General features: G+C 45.8%; 1 protein-coding gene across 1 annotated transcript in view; it reads right to left on the reverse strand.

The window, feature by feature from the left end:
- LOC147621850 (uncharacterized) overlaps positions 1–14,581 on the reverse strand; it is a 124,116-nt gene that overhangs the window by 20,326 nt on the left and 89,209 nt on the right. The window contains exons 5-15 of the mRNA XM_086822874.1: positions 14,121–14,214; positions 13,906–13,999; positions 13,696–13,782; positions 9,449–9,488; positions 9,249–9,303; positions 9,095–9,165; positions 8,924–8,997; positions 7,018–7,647; positions 5,726–6,924; positions 3,831–5,647; positions 3,611–3,733 (exon numbers count right to left, since the gene is read on the reverse strand). Of these exons, the coding sequence (XP_086679000.1) occupies positions 4,760–5,647; positions 5,726–6,924; positions 7,018–7,647; positions 8,924–8,997; positions 9,095–9,165; positions 9,249–9,303; positions 9,449–9,488; positions 13,696–13,782; positions 13,906–13,999; positions 14,121–14,214 (3,232 nt within the window). The 3' untranslated portion in view covers positions 3,611–3,733; positions 3,831–4,759. The remainder of the gene's footprint in view (positions 1–3,610; positions 3,734–3,830; positions 5,648–5,725; positions 6,925–7,017; positions 7,648–8,923; positions 8,998–9,094; positions 9,166–9,248; positions 9,304–9,448; positions 9,489–13,695; positions 13,783–13,905; positions 14,000–14,120; positions 14,215–14,581) is intronic.

Consider the following 14,581-nt stretch of genomic DNA (forward strand, 5'->3'; position numbering starts at 1 on the left):
CTCTGCTGTGGTGAGGGTCGGGGTCTCCTGCGAGGGCAGGCCTTGGCCAGATGACCGACCTGCCTGTAAATGAAGCACTAGTTCGGGAGCCCCGAGAACTCCACTCTCTGATCAATCCATCCCCCCCTATCCTAGGTAGCTGAATGACCTTAGGAAGGGAGGAGATGTCAGACACCAACACTCTGACCGAAGGTAGCCCAGCTGCTCTGGCCACCACTGAAGCTGCTGTGGGGCCAGTCTCTAGTACCGAGCCCACCAATGCTCCTAGCCTAGAGAGGAGCGGAAGATACTCCCGGCGGAGTCTAGGGAAGCAAACTGTAACATGGAAAAGGAGCTCTCCCTGCTCAGCCGTCCGCTGCTGGGTCAAAGCCATGCTGCCAAGGTCTGAAAAAAGCCGGAGCACCCCTGATGTCAAGGGGACTCATGGCAAGGACCTTGGCCACGCTCTGGGCGGTCTCGAACTCGATCTGGTAATGTCCACGGCCCAGTAGCTGTACGTCCAGGATCTTGCCCACATCTGCAAGAAGGCGGGCCTGGAGAGGATCCCGAATCTCCCCTCTGCTGGGGCGAGTGCCGACTATACGGCAGATGGTGGAATGTACTTGAAGGCGTTCCCCCTATGCGGCGAGGCTCGCTTCCTCTTCCGGCGAAAGAGAAAGCCTGATGGGGGTGTCCTCAGGGGCGGGCGAGGGGGCTGCGGATGAGTCCCTCTGGGGCGGGGCGGGAGGAACCTCCATCAGAGTCTGAAGTTGAGTCGAAGGCGGAGCGGAGACGGAGAACCTGCACGAACCGAGCTGCACACGAGGGTCGGGGAAGGCGAAAAGTAAAAAGGGAAAACAAATATAAAATCCCTGGGGGCGGAGAAAAACAGAAAGAAGAGGAGGGGGGGGAGGCCGAGGCAGCGAAGACGGATCCCAAGGGGGGGGGGGCGCGGAAGCAGCACGAATAGGCGAGAGAGGGGGAACAAGAGCTGGCGAAAGGGGGGGGGGGGGGGGGGGGGGGGAGGCGCTGAAGAGGAGGGGGGGTGGGCGCGATGGCGAAGAGCTACGGGAGGGGGGGGGGCGACGGCGAAGAGCAGTGGAGGGGGGGCGCTTCAGCGTAGGCAAGCCAGGCGAAGGGGGGGGCGGCGCAAACCTGAGGGCAGGCGGAGGCGGGAAAACGCGATGGGGGGCAGGTAGAGGGGAGTGCAGACAGAAGCACGAGCAGGGGGGTAGCGCGGAGCTTCAGCGAGCCATTGTCAAAATTAAACAATTCCTCCTTAGACATCATCATCTCCTTACTGCTGGCTTCTTGTTTGGTGTCCTATTTTAGCCTCTAGGACTTCCATGTTAGCTAGAGGGGCTGGTCACCCCTCACATATTTTATCCCCACTTTATGCAGTCTTGGGCACTTTTTCCCTAGTCGTGAGCTGATCGGCTACCTACATCTAGGCATATATATAGCCGGGCATACCCTCACTCTTTTTCATTGCTTAGCATTGTTTACTGCAGTCCCTCACATACGAGGTCTTCTCCCCTCTTGCTCGGGACATGTATTCTTGGTTGATGATATTGAGAGCAAGTCTATTCGTGTGTTTCCTCTCCATCTCTCTCTCTCACTCTCTCTCCTATGTTTCCACTTTCCCGTCTTCCGTTGTGCATTCTATCAATGCACACTCCAGAGAACTAGACGACCTCGTCCCGTCAGCCCTAGCCACCCTCATCTCATCAGCCACAGATTCAGGAGATCCTGGCCCCGCCATCGAGCGGCCTCATCCTCACAGCAAACTATTGACATCTCTAGCCTTCCTGTGTCACCCATGATGGACATCCTCGATGGGCCCTTGCCGGGCATACAGCGTTCCTTGACTGTTTTTATTCAGCTCTCCTATATCCCATCACTTATTGTACCCTATACCTGGCATAGTAGGAGCTAGTTTTTTCATCTTGTATAATCTCAAAGTCTGAGATCTTAGCTTTCAGTTCTAGTTTACTGTTGCTTTCTCTTTTTTCATCCATGACGAGATTTCATGGACACTATGTATACATCATTTGGTCTCATAGACCCTCTAGGTCTCCATCTTTTGAAGACATTAATATAACTCTCTCTCTCTCTCTCTCTCTCTCTCTCTCTCTCTCTCTCTCGTAAAGGTAAGAACGTAATATTATGCACAGGTAATGTACACAGGCCTCATGACCAACAGCTGCACTAGAACACAAACAAACTCAAAAAAAGGGGGGAGGGGGGACAAAAATTGTAGACAGTCCAAACAACTAATACATTTTCCCGAGCAGTGACAATGGCGCCGGGAAAAAACCCTCTATCAACTATGCACTCGATGGAACTGTGCGGACAATCCAAATCCAAGAAGCGGCCAACTCTCAGCCTATCACATACGTGCGCCGTGGAAGCCATGGCCGAAAGCTGCCACAACAGCAAGCCTCAAATTCGTCCAATATGACCCTGTATACCCGACTCGCCATTGAAGACGAATGCATTTCGGGTGAGCCATATGTTCCACAAGCCAATCCACCTAACGAAATGAAACAAATCCATAAGTGCAGCATCCACTATTGCACCCGGAAGATTGCCAAAAACCCAATCCCTGACCGAAACATGTGTGTGTGCAATGGACCACCAAGCTCGGAAAACACAATCCCAAACACGTTTAGCAACCAGGCAATGCATAAATAAATGGTGGCTATTCTCTGGGCGAGTGGTGCAAAAAGCATAAAGGCCTGCTGCAAGCTTCCTCCTGCACAATTGATCCCCTGTAGGCAAACCTCCCACCAACACCCGCCAAACATAGAGAGACTCTCATACGTGGAGGAGTAGCACACACAAGTCCTCTGCAGAGACAGCTTACTGATTTCTTTGGGAGCACCACTTCAGCACAGCAGAAGCAAGGTCAGGACTCAACCGCATCCACATCCATAGGGGTCACTCTTGAGCATGCCTCTCAGCTATGTCAGGACAGACGCCCTAGACCTCGGGGTATCCATAGCAGATCCAGATGGCATGGGAGGATTAGAGAGATCATCACAAATCACCAATAGATGCCCTCCAGGCAGGTCACCCCAGAGGAGCTTGTCTTCTCAGCGACCTATGAGGGATTTCATCCACTGAGGGCCCGTCTATACGCTCACACATTCATGAGCCTCACGCACCCAGAGATGTCTCTAAGTGGACACTTTCGTCCCCTCTTAGTAGGTTTCCCATGTTACTCTTGATCTCTAAATCTATAGATCTTTAGATCTTTTCTCACTTTTTTTCTGTTACACACCACTGACATTTTTACTTCATCTGAATAGATTATTGTAACTTTTGGCCTCATAGGTCATTTTGGCCTTTCGAAGACGTTAACACAGATTTCATTTCTCTCCCTCTATCTCTGCCCACCTAGTACACGGATCTTCTTTTCATTCCCTTTCGGTACTTTTTGTTTCCATGTTCACAGTCTGCACATGAAACTTTTGTATCACATGTTGGTCTCATAGACCCATTTGGTCTTTTGTAGAGGTTAATAAATGTTTCTTTCTTTCTTTTCTCGTAGCTTAAATTGATGGCTGAATTGATCAATATAAAACTGAACATGCATCTTCTTCTAATATTTGATTTTGCTACCATGCACCTGTATGCACTGCACATTGCAAATACAGCCACAGCTCATCAGAAGTGATGTTTGAGTATTCCACCATCCCATGCGTATAATTGTCCATCTTTGCCCCTCATCCGAGAGTGTTGAGGCTGCTCCCTGATTCAGACAGTAGCTGATAAGGTCATTAAACATTCCACAGAATCTCTACTTTTATCTTTCAATGTGCTGATTTCGCAATACTAAAAAAGCTCACCTTTGTCATGTCTGCAAGCTGTAGATAAAGTGGTTTGTTTGATTTCAACCCTTGATAATTGCCACACAAAGCAGGAGGAGACGTGGAGATCAAGAAGACTTGCTTGACTCCCATGGGCCATAAATTGCCACAACAATGCCCCCTCTTTCTAACATGGCCTTACCATCCAACCAAAAAATTCAATTTATAAAAACTTGCAGGGAACACTTGAGCTGATACTCAATGTCAGCTATGCAATCACACAAATGCCATGATTATGACATAATAATTGGTAGGTTTATAGTATTCTGAGCAAGTCTTTACCTAAAGGCTTCTAGAGCCTTTTATTTGTAAAAGCAATGATCTACAAGAATGATCTAATAATTCCATAATTAAGTATTGTTTATCGCTAGAAAACAGGAATCACAGGTTTGCAGATAAAGCACACGAAGGATGAGAATTAGCACATCAACATCATGTGCCGCACTGGTCTTTTGCCAAAACTAGTCTCATAAAAAATCTGGAACCTTTTTGCACTCTGTATAACTAATCAATTGCAAAGGCCCAACTTATGAAGTCATGACACTGCTGCATTCACAAGCAGGTTTGCAGCAGCCAAACCCTTTGCCAGTGAACCACATGGTTTGAATCATTTTTGCACTCTGTATAACTAATCAATTGCAAAGGCCCAACTTATGAAGTCATGACACTGCTGCATTCACAAGCAGGTTTGCAGCAGCCAAACCCTTTGCCAGTGAACCACGTGGTTTGAATCATTCCATTAATACGAAGACCCTAGTTTACAGGATGGTGTGGGGTCATGCCAACAGATGGACAATTTATTGTCCCGGCCTATGCTGTCCCCAGAGACGCAATAAATTAAGCAAAACTGCTGAGGCCACACCTCAAAGTAACCTATCAAGCTTGATGCTTTTCACTAGCAAGAAACGTTAACATTCCCTCCATCCTGGCCTCACATGTCTGCGGTGGTTAGAGTGAGATGGTGGAGGCTTCCACATCATGGTATTTCCTCGAGGCCTCAAAGAATGGGGTACAAAAGATGGAGGAGACCAAGCATGTGGTGAAGGGACCTGTAAAGGACGCAGACATGAGCTTGATGGTGGCAGTTGTTTGAAATTCTGATCATGGCAAAGGTGCCCATAGTTCAAGTTAGGGGGCATCTGGTGTCCCATCACAGGGGGTGGAATAGACCTCACTCTCACATCCGGTATAAACACTGGGACTTTCCCTATATGCCTTACATGTGGTTCTTGCATCATCTTAGAAGGCTGAACCATGTGATTGGTGTGAACAAACTCTGGAACTGGCAAAATGCCAGCTGAGCTCCCAGTATCCCGGGTTTGTAGATTGTGCAGCAAGGGCGCATTTGGTACGCCTGCAAAAGTGAATCCATTTTTTCTGTTCATTGTTCTCTCCTGTCTTTCAACATGAAAAGCTGGTGGATTTAGTTGGCCATGCCCACCACCATACGTAAACATACAAGACTGCACCGTTTTATCTGTTTGTAATGTGAGTGAACCCAAGTTTGGTGGTTGAGAACTTGTCATAGATCCTGGCTGGGACTGGGAATATTCACAGAGGCTAGAACGATGGCCTACACTTGACCTTGTAAGTACTGGAGTTTGCATTGAAGACCTAGCTAGTCCGGCACCTTCCTCGATGTAGCTTAGAGGATGATCATCGGAATGCCTCCAACCATATCCAGAGTTATGTAGAGCTAGATCATCAGATAGCCTGGACATGCCTGCCTGTGGTGATGGTCGCTGCAAAAACTGAGTGATGTCTACAACGTTACTATGGCAGTTTTGAGGTTGAATCTGTAACCATAAACAGAAACCTGTGAGAAACATATGCAAGTCATACACACTAACCAACGTTTGGGAAAAGAAACTCACTTCTTGGTGTCTCACTGGCAGTAGTTGCGGTGTTGCTGCTGCTACTGATCTGTCTATTGGCAATACTACATGACCTACGTGCAATGGAGGCAGTGATGTAGGAGTTCCTGCCCTTTCTTTTTCTCTAGCATCATCCACCACTTTAAGCATGTTTCTGCCCACAAGCTTCTCAACTTGAATGCTCAAGTCCTTCACAATACTGCTTGCATTATTTGCATTTGAATCCTTCCCTGCACTTGCAACTGAAGCCAAGTCTTTCCCAAAAGACCCAGCTTGGGTTGCCATCAATGCAAAAACAAGTTCTGGATTTTTCAAAAATACAGAAAGTAGTTCAAGATCGGCACCCGATCCTTGACCATTATCAGCAGCAAGTTGCTGCAATACAATTTTTAGCATGTCCAAGCAGGCTTCCTTGCTTAGTTCAGAAAGGTTCCAACCTGAACGCTCCTTGCCTACACTAGCATTCAATGAATGATCTAGTAACAGAGGCAATTGGAGATTGTGCGGTAATACATGGGATGAGCCAACAGCAGTTTGCTCTCTGTGTTCCGATACATTCTCTTTAATATTCAGCTGGGAGAACGGGATACACTGTCCAGTTTTTGGCAGCTCGTTGCCAACTTCACGTGACTGATCCAGTGGTGTAGCACACGTGAGCTCTAGAGGATTAACACACAAAATTTTGGTCGGATCTAAAGTGTCATTTAATGTCTTCATAGGATTGCCTTGATCGAACCCTCTAGACACAAACAGCGGTGATGATTCTTGCTTGTTCTCATTACTCTGTTCCAGAGAATTGGTATGTTTAATGGCCATGTCCCATTCAACAGACGTCCAAATATCACACCCTTTTTCCCTAAAGGTTGCAATTCCTTCACCTGAAACATCAGCCCCAGTATTTAACTTCTTGTCGTCTGCTTCTTGCCCTCTGGCTCTTGCTAATTCCAAGTCTCTGGGAGACTGAAATGAACCACCTCTCTCCTGATTCTCTTCGTCCAATGCCTCAAGAAGAATTTCAGGTACCAGAGAATCATCAACAAAAAGAGAGATTCTTTCGGCAGGCTCTTCTGGATTGGGTGGAATGCACTCAGCTGACAGGTACAGGGTTTCTTGCTCATTGCTCAGGCGCACAGATTGAGAACCAGTCTCTGTGCTTTGCTCCCCACTTGCAACTCTCCATCGAGGATCAAGAGAAACTCCTACAAAGCAAGTCAAGTGATAAGGATCTAGAACATGTCAAACCAGAACCTGAACACAAATATACAAAAGAAAAGAGAGCAAACAATGCCTACTCGGTGGTGTTGCCCACTGAATGATAGAAAAATCCATGAAATCTGCACCTCTGCATCTTTCAGTTTGTTTAACATCATCTGATAGCTCAGGCTTGAAATCCACTCCCACAAACCCCTGTATGCCTGCCACCCTCTCAATGTTTACACTTTCAACGCACGTGTTCAACACATTAGAAGGCTCCCCAAACAAAACCTCTCGGCCACTGACCTCTTCTTCTAGTTTTGCATCTAAACCTTTAGGATCATTAAGCACAGCGGACAAAGGAGTACTTTTAAAAGCATTCTCAGGTCTATTGCTGACATCAGACATCCCTATATTGTTCCCAACATCCTTCACTGTCCCTCCCCAAAGCTGCCCTTGGTGACGGAAGGGCACTGAACTCTGTTGTGCATAGGAAGGATGTGTTGATGAGTCCAACATTGAAGGTATATTTGGTCTTGAGCTAAAAGGTTTCTGTGCCTTTGCACTGTTTAGAAAGTAGGCTCGTCTTTTAGCTTTCTTTATGTCATCAGCAGAGAGAGGCCGAGGAGCAGATTCAAAAGTAGAAGACTTTGCTATTTCTGCATCTTTGCGTCTCATGGCAGCCCGAGCTTCTTCAAAGAGCTGAACTTTTCTCTTCTCTTTAACCCCTGTGCATTTTCTATGTTAAGGACCAAAAGGCCATCATCAAAGGTCACATCATCAATAAGCAATGTCACAGGCGAACTTTCGAAAAACAGCACAGAGAGCATCGATCATCCATATTCAAGCAAAAAAGTAATCACAAGTTTAAAAGTAACATGTATAACATCAAACCAAGTCCGATCCTCTTCAAGGAAGATTCAAAGGATTCTATGAGAAGCACAAGCGCTCTAACCATGCAAAAAACAATTAGCTTAAAGAAAACTTCCCTCTCCATACTGAATGGGTGTTGACATGAGAAAAAACTCCAGAGGCATAGAAGAGGATGACCAGCAGCAGAACTCCTGGAGCCTTAGCAAGACCGACAACAGAAAGAACATGAAATGTTGTGAGGCAAGTAGCTACAAAGAAAGACCAAGAAGAGAGACCACTGGCCCCTGCAAGCCTGCCTTCCCCCTCCTTCGGACACCGCTTTCTTCCCTGGGTGTACTTGCCAAACCACCCACCCACGGAGGCTTGCCATGGAACCTTCAAAATTTCCAATGAGCTGAATCTTGCTCTTGAACGAAGAAAACTAATTACTTGTGCTTCTTCATTGCAGAAGCAGACAAAGTGGATAGTCTATCCCAAAAATTGAACAAAAGCAGGTATGCTGGCTTAGCCTCTTAGCTATGGCAATTCAAGCTTGCAATTGCAGAAGAAATTTTTGGTTGTGGAGATGAAAAGGCTTACTAAGTTTTGATGTCATCTTGTGCAATCAGATCCAGGTGCAGCTCCAGCAATGACATATGATACATCCGCAATAGTTCTGCAAACAGTCCTCTATGTGAAACAACCTCGTGTTGTTCTCCCCGGATCTTCCTACATCCACAGCACCAATACACACGCCCGCATACAAATCACATGGAAAGCAGAGCCACCCATGAACATAGGAGAGAAGCTTATGGCAATATTCCTGAGTGCGAAGCATCGCAAGCCATCCCATGGATGTTTACCGATGAATGCATCCCATACTACACCACTCAAAAGTTTGGCAATCCACACTGCATCTGGGCTAGCACGGATCCACACCCAATACTCAATTATGATCAGCCCACTCACTTTTTGAGATCCCAGGCCTTTACAAATAACCCAATTGCTAATAAGTTTATGGGATTATTAAACCACCCTCCGAAAACTACTAACAACTGTTACAGCTTTGAAAACCTTAATCAATTCCACACACAGGGATCAGGTAACCTCACACAACTGAAGCTAAACAAAAACCTATGTTACAAAGGATACGGTCACCTTGAACAAGAGAGCTGCCACGTTGTTTTCTCATTGAAATAATCTCCATGGTGGTTTCTAATTCCCCCCTGCTCCCAAAAATTTGGTGTAAAGCATACTGATCTAACAAAGAAAACACGTACCTAAACATGAAATAGACAAAAATCAGACGAACTCAAATCTAACCTTGGATGCATAGTCTTGTCTGTAGTTAAAGAGCTGGAGACCAAATCTGATAATTGTCCAGAGGGGTACACCTCCAATATATAAAATAAAGGATTTTAGCAAGCAAAAATTCATAGTGTGAAATGAACTGTCTTACAGATCTTTGAAGCCTTACCACAATGCCAGTCTTGGGTTTCTTTTTTAAAGCACCATCAGTATGTGAGGTATCCCTGCTAAAGACAATACTTTGATTAGCTAACCGTCATATAAATCAGCACAATCAAAGCCTAATGCACAGGTGTCTGCTTTATGGACAAGAACAAAAATCTACAACCAATCTTTGCATAGTTCTCCTAAGACTAAAATTCGGTTCACCTGCTCCGCTTCTGTGCAAGTTGTGATGTGTGAGCTACACCTGCGAAATGAAGAAAATATTACAACATTGATATAACAACATTGTAGCAGGGACGAGTATCATATTGAAGTTACAAACAATCAAAACAAAACAAAAAATCACCTCACAAAGTCGAATTCAGCCTAGTCCACATAACCTCATTTTAAACTAGCTTTTGCCCATTAAAAAGTGAATTGCATGCGCACATATATGCTGTGTGTGTGTGTGTGCGCACGCGTGCAGATGCATGTGTGTTATAACTTATAACCCTAATCAACGAGCAGTCTAAAGGATAAGTTATTTATGTGCATGCTCTATTGGATATCAACGCTCCATCCTTATATTACACCGGCTAGCTCATGTTCGTACAGCCCCCATTATGAGGAGTAGCCATGGTTGGGCAACCCGGGCGCCCAACATCCCCATATTCGGACAGGGTGGTGGCCTACGAGGCCAAATGGTTTAGCGACAGCTTCGATTAGGTTTGGCACACTGCCAAATAGGCTACATGCTACATCCCATAACGGTCCACACATGGCATAGGTAGACTTTACTCTTGCACACCCTGTCTTGACATTGCTAGGTCCAAGATGAGCTCATATGGCCATGGAAGGTGGGGAAATTGCTATGGAAAATTTAGTAGCTCCTTATGGGCCGAGTATACAACCGCAGAAGGTGGCATTGACTATGAATATCTACCCAGTCATGTCATGGCCGTCCCGTGTGTGCAGTTCTATATAGATACACGGCGCAACCCCAAATACATTGTTTGTCCATTGCAAGATTGTTTGGGGGGTAAACAATGTCGGATAGAGTTTTAGGCCCACCACCATTGTCGACAAAACATCAGGATAGCAGCTACTTATATGGGTTGTATCACAATTCGGAGGTCAGCCAACATACAGGTTGTACCACCCTTGGCTCTACGTAGAGGCTTCGTATTACCTCATTCATCTCTATGTAATCGGCTTCATATTACCTTATTCAGCAATCGGCTCTTTCCTAAAGTGGTATTAAATCTGTGCCACGTTCATCTATACACCATTCCAGTTCTTGTCTCCGCAATATAGTCATAAGGAATGTTTCAAGGTTTTCACTGTCCAGGCTTAAAACAAATTCACCCCTTCGTTACAAAAATTGCAACGTTTCCATAAAAGACACTATTGTGCATGCGTGCATATGTAGGTTTGTATGTATGTAAATAAATGAATGAATGATAGCTTTTGGTAATCATTAGAAAACATGAAGAGGAAATTCAAGGAGACAGAAAATATGAGAGAAAGAAATAAAGAAAGAAAGTTATATAAATCATCTCCTAAAGACCCAATGGGTCTATGAGACCAAAGTGATACAATGCTGTCCATGGTATGTCTCATCATCGAAACGAAAAAGAAAAGAAGTACAAATAACATAGCTCTCTGAAAGTAGAGACTGATACACTGACCATCATGCGGAAGTACATGGGAAATAAGCACTAGTACAAAAGACTGTCATCATGGAGTACATGAGAACATGAAGCATGTGGGCCACATCACCCTCCAGTAGAGGGTACACCTCTCTCAAGTATGTCGAGCATGGGTTTACTGAGTATTGCCGAGAGGCCCCCTATTCGATGGAGGTGGAGCATGTCCTAGATATGGAGCTCATCGAACAATCGTGTTTGGTGTCCCATGGGTTGCGGACGCCGGTTACGTTGAAGCACGCAAGCACGTTCCGGAGTGACTCCCTGGGGACGCGGGCCGAGCTGAGGTATCTTGTGGTGGTCCCGCGGGGTCTATTCCAAATCCCTCCCAACTATCCCTCCTCCTACTATGGTGGTCACCACACTTCCTGCCGTTGCTTCGACTAGTGCTTCCAGGGAGCCCTCTCTTTCCATACCTACATTGGGTTCTCCACATGAGGTCACCTTCCGCATAAATCAAAGTTACGGTTCCCTTATCCTCTAGAGCGGTTGCCCTTGCCTCATCCTCATCGAGCTCGCCACATTGTCCAAGGTTTGGATAATATCTCCACTGATGTTCACATTTACTTCATCTACCTCACAGACAACTCCTTCGAGCTAGCCCATGATGCCTGCAGCCAGAGGGATCACACTCAACAGGCCGAGGACACGATTTGGGATCCCCAGACTCGAGTCTCCACGCTTAACCAGCACCTTCACGAAGCACAATTGGAGTTTACACACCTCCACACATCATCTTCCCACAACAGCTTGAGTTGCATGACCAAGTGGCACAGCAGAACAAGGAGCTCGTCGCCTTACAATCCCAAGCAGCGTACTTAGATGCCCTTCACTAGTCTCTCCGCCCTCTCAGTCACTTCTCACTAGCTCTCAAACATCTCCATCAGCTAGGGTACCTAGCTCGTCAATTACCACGAGTTTTTCTCCAGCATGATGAGAGCCTTAAGTTTTCTATCATTGTACATACCATCTTTCATGATGTATTGACAGTATATTTCATTCAATACAAATTATGAGTTCAGTGTTCTTTTTTTTTCCTATCTTCCTGACTGAGGATGGTGAGCACTCTAGTGACGGGGGGCCTTTAGGCACTAAGGGTGCCCACACTGGACCGTCTCGGCTGGACCATCTCAGCTGGATCATCCTAGGGTGCCCACACTGGACTGTCCACAACTCAAGCATTCGGTGGACCATCCACAGCCCATCTCCTAGAGTGCACCGCCAACAGATACACGAGAGGTGCACACACCGGCATTGAAAGCACGGCACTACTACCCCGATGGGCATCTGCCAAAGATAGGAGATGCCATCGATTGACTCCACTGCCACCGCAAAGGAACCATTCAAATGATTTCTCGGCTCATCCTTGGGATCATTGTTTTCCATCTAGTCTTGCTCATTGAGTCCTATAGTCACTGTTGTAATCCGTCGCGTGTGTCGTCCAACTCACTGTGACCATTGTTGGGTATGCACAGTGCAGTGAGGGGGCATGTAACAGTTTCTTGGGAGTAATGCAAGTAATGTTTACAGTATTCTTGTCATTGTGCTATTTCTAGCATGCTTTTAGTTTGTTTTAAGTGTACAATGTGTCGTGACTGTTGAGGACTCTGGACAAGGAGAACCACCACTTTTAGTTTGCCCGGCAACTAGCCCTGCTTTAGTTTTTTATGCTCGTACTAAGCACATTGAGATGCACTACCATTATGTCAAAGACAGACTGCATGCAAGCGAGATCAGCCTTGTTTATGTCTCTGCACACCACAACATTGCAGATTTGTTCACCAAGGCACTGCCTAGAGAAAAGTTTGAAGCTTTCCGAAAAGGTTTAGGCCTACTATCTTTTGGAGTATGATTTGCTAGATACATGTTCACGTCATCACTACAAGTGGGCATTTGTGAGATTTATTGTAGTGACCATGTGAACTAGGGACAATTTTTAACTTCACACTGAAAACCACCCCCCCCTTTCCCCTTGTGTAAATCAATTTATTAAGTTACACACTTTTCTACTTGCACCCTTTTCTCATTATTGTGTGCATCGTGTTGTTTCACTCTCTACTTCTGCAAGTCGACTGTGCTTTGTGTGCTTCACTGCTAACCCTCAACCTAAAAGGGAGGGGGAGGGGCAGGGGGAAGAGGCAAGATCTTCAGCACCTAGTGTAGGTCTACAAGCACATACTCATAGCATTCATACATTGGCATAGTCTTTGCAGTTGTTTAAATTCCATCGTGTTGTTGATTAAGCAAATAATTAAAGGCACAGCCCCATTGGCACCCTGGACCTCCCACACCCACACCAGCCGGTGGTGGGAGCACCTTAGCAACATTGTAGGCTAGAATATTTGGCAGACACAGTGCCACGAGGTCATTGAGGGCACACTCAGCCCGCCAGGTGAGACCCTCTGCCTAAACAGACCTCAACCGCACCCTCTAGGGACACATGGAGCGATTGACCTGTAGCTTGAAGGGCATGCAGCAGCACAGGGCCGCCTTCAAGCCCTGGTCCCTTCCTCACCATGGGCATGACTGAGTCGTATGGCATTGTGTGGTCCCCCTCCAATGTACCTTGCACCCAGCCATGGAGTACATTCTACTTCTTAAAAGGGCTTCAGAGTGGATATTTTGTTATCTGCTAGTAGAAGGATCTTTTCTTGGGAGGAAGGGGAAAAACCCAAGATCTTTATGTAAAAATTACTATACAGGCTTTAAGACTGAAGCACGCCAGATCATGCACACACACACAGCATTTAGGTGGAGAAGGATTACCTGTGCAGGAAGCCATCTTGCTGCTCTGCGTGCTCCTTAAAAACCTGCTCCATCTAGATAGAAGCAACCGTGCACGACTAGCAACATCTGATCTTCAACCACACATTTGGAAGCGGCCCACATGCAGACCGTATCAGCTAATTGTGGCTGGTAAAAAAATAGGCAATAAATGTTCTCTCAGCCACAAAGCTAATAAAAGGAAAAAAATACCTTGTGCTCGATAGAACCGCAGCTTATTAACAGTCTGCAAGAGTGCAGACATCTGCCACGGCAGAGTGGATCCAAGAGGTAATTGAGTAATTGTCTGCAAGAGCACAAAGTATGAAAGTCCTCCATAAACATGCACAATCAATTTTTAAAAAAAGAATGGTTGAGTTAACAGGAATTTTTGACAGCAAAAGAAAGCCAAGGAAAAAAGAGATGACCTTCAATAGAAGGCGTATAAGACTGGTTTGTTCCTCTACAGCAGCTTGCATCAGCCACTTGATTATCTGCTGCAAACCACCCCTGACCATAAAGCTGCCGGAAAACAACATTGTGAGTCTCTTGGCGATGGATGAAGAGTTAGATCAATCCTACACAATGTATACATACATACATGTGCACAGGTGTGTGTGTGTCTGTAAGCATGTGCACACATACACACACACACAGACACATACACATAGCAAACGATGAAGACTATATAGCCCACGTACTACTCATGAATTGTTTGGGATAACATTATAATGATGAATCCTGTCGTGTATATGGTTTGAATAACAACCCTCAAAGGTTTTCCACATGCCCTAGGATTACCAAATTAAGATAGACATCAACAGTTAAGCTGATTTTAGCTTGTTATCTCAAAGTTTTTCTGAAAGTGTCCATTTGAATACTCTGAAAA

The sequence above is a fragment of the Cibotium barometz genome, chromosome 29 (genome assembly GCF_041138505.1).
Source record: "Cibotium barometz isolate CiBa-2024 chromosome 29, ASM4113850v1, whole genome shotgun sequence".
Taxonomy (NCBI): domain Eukaryota; kingdom Viridiplantae; phylum Streptophyta; class Polypodiopsida; order Cyatheales; family Cibotiaceae; genus Cibotium; species Cibotium barometz.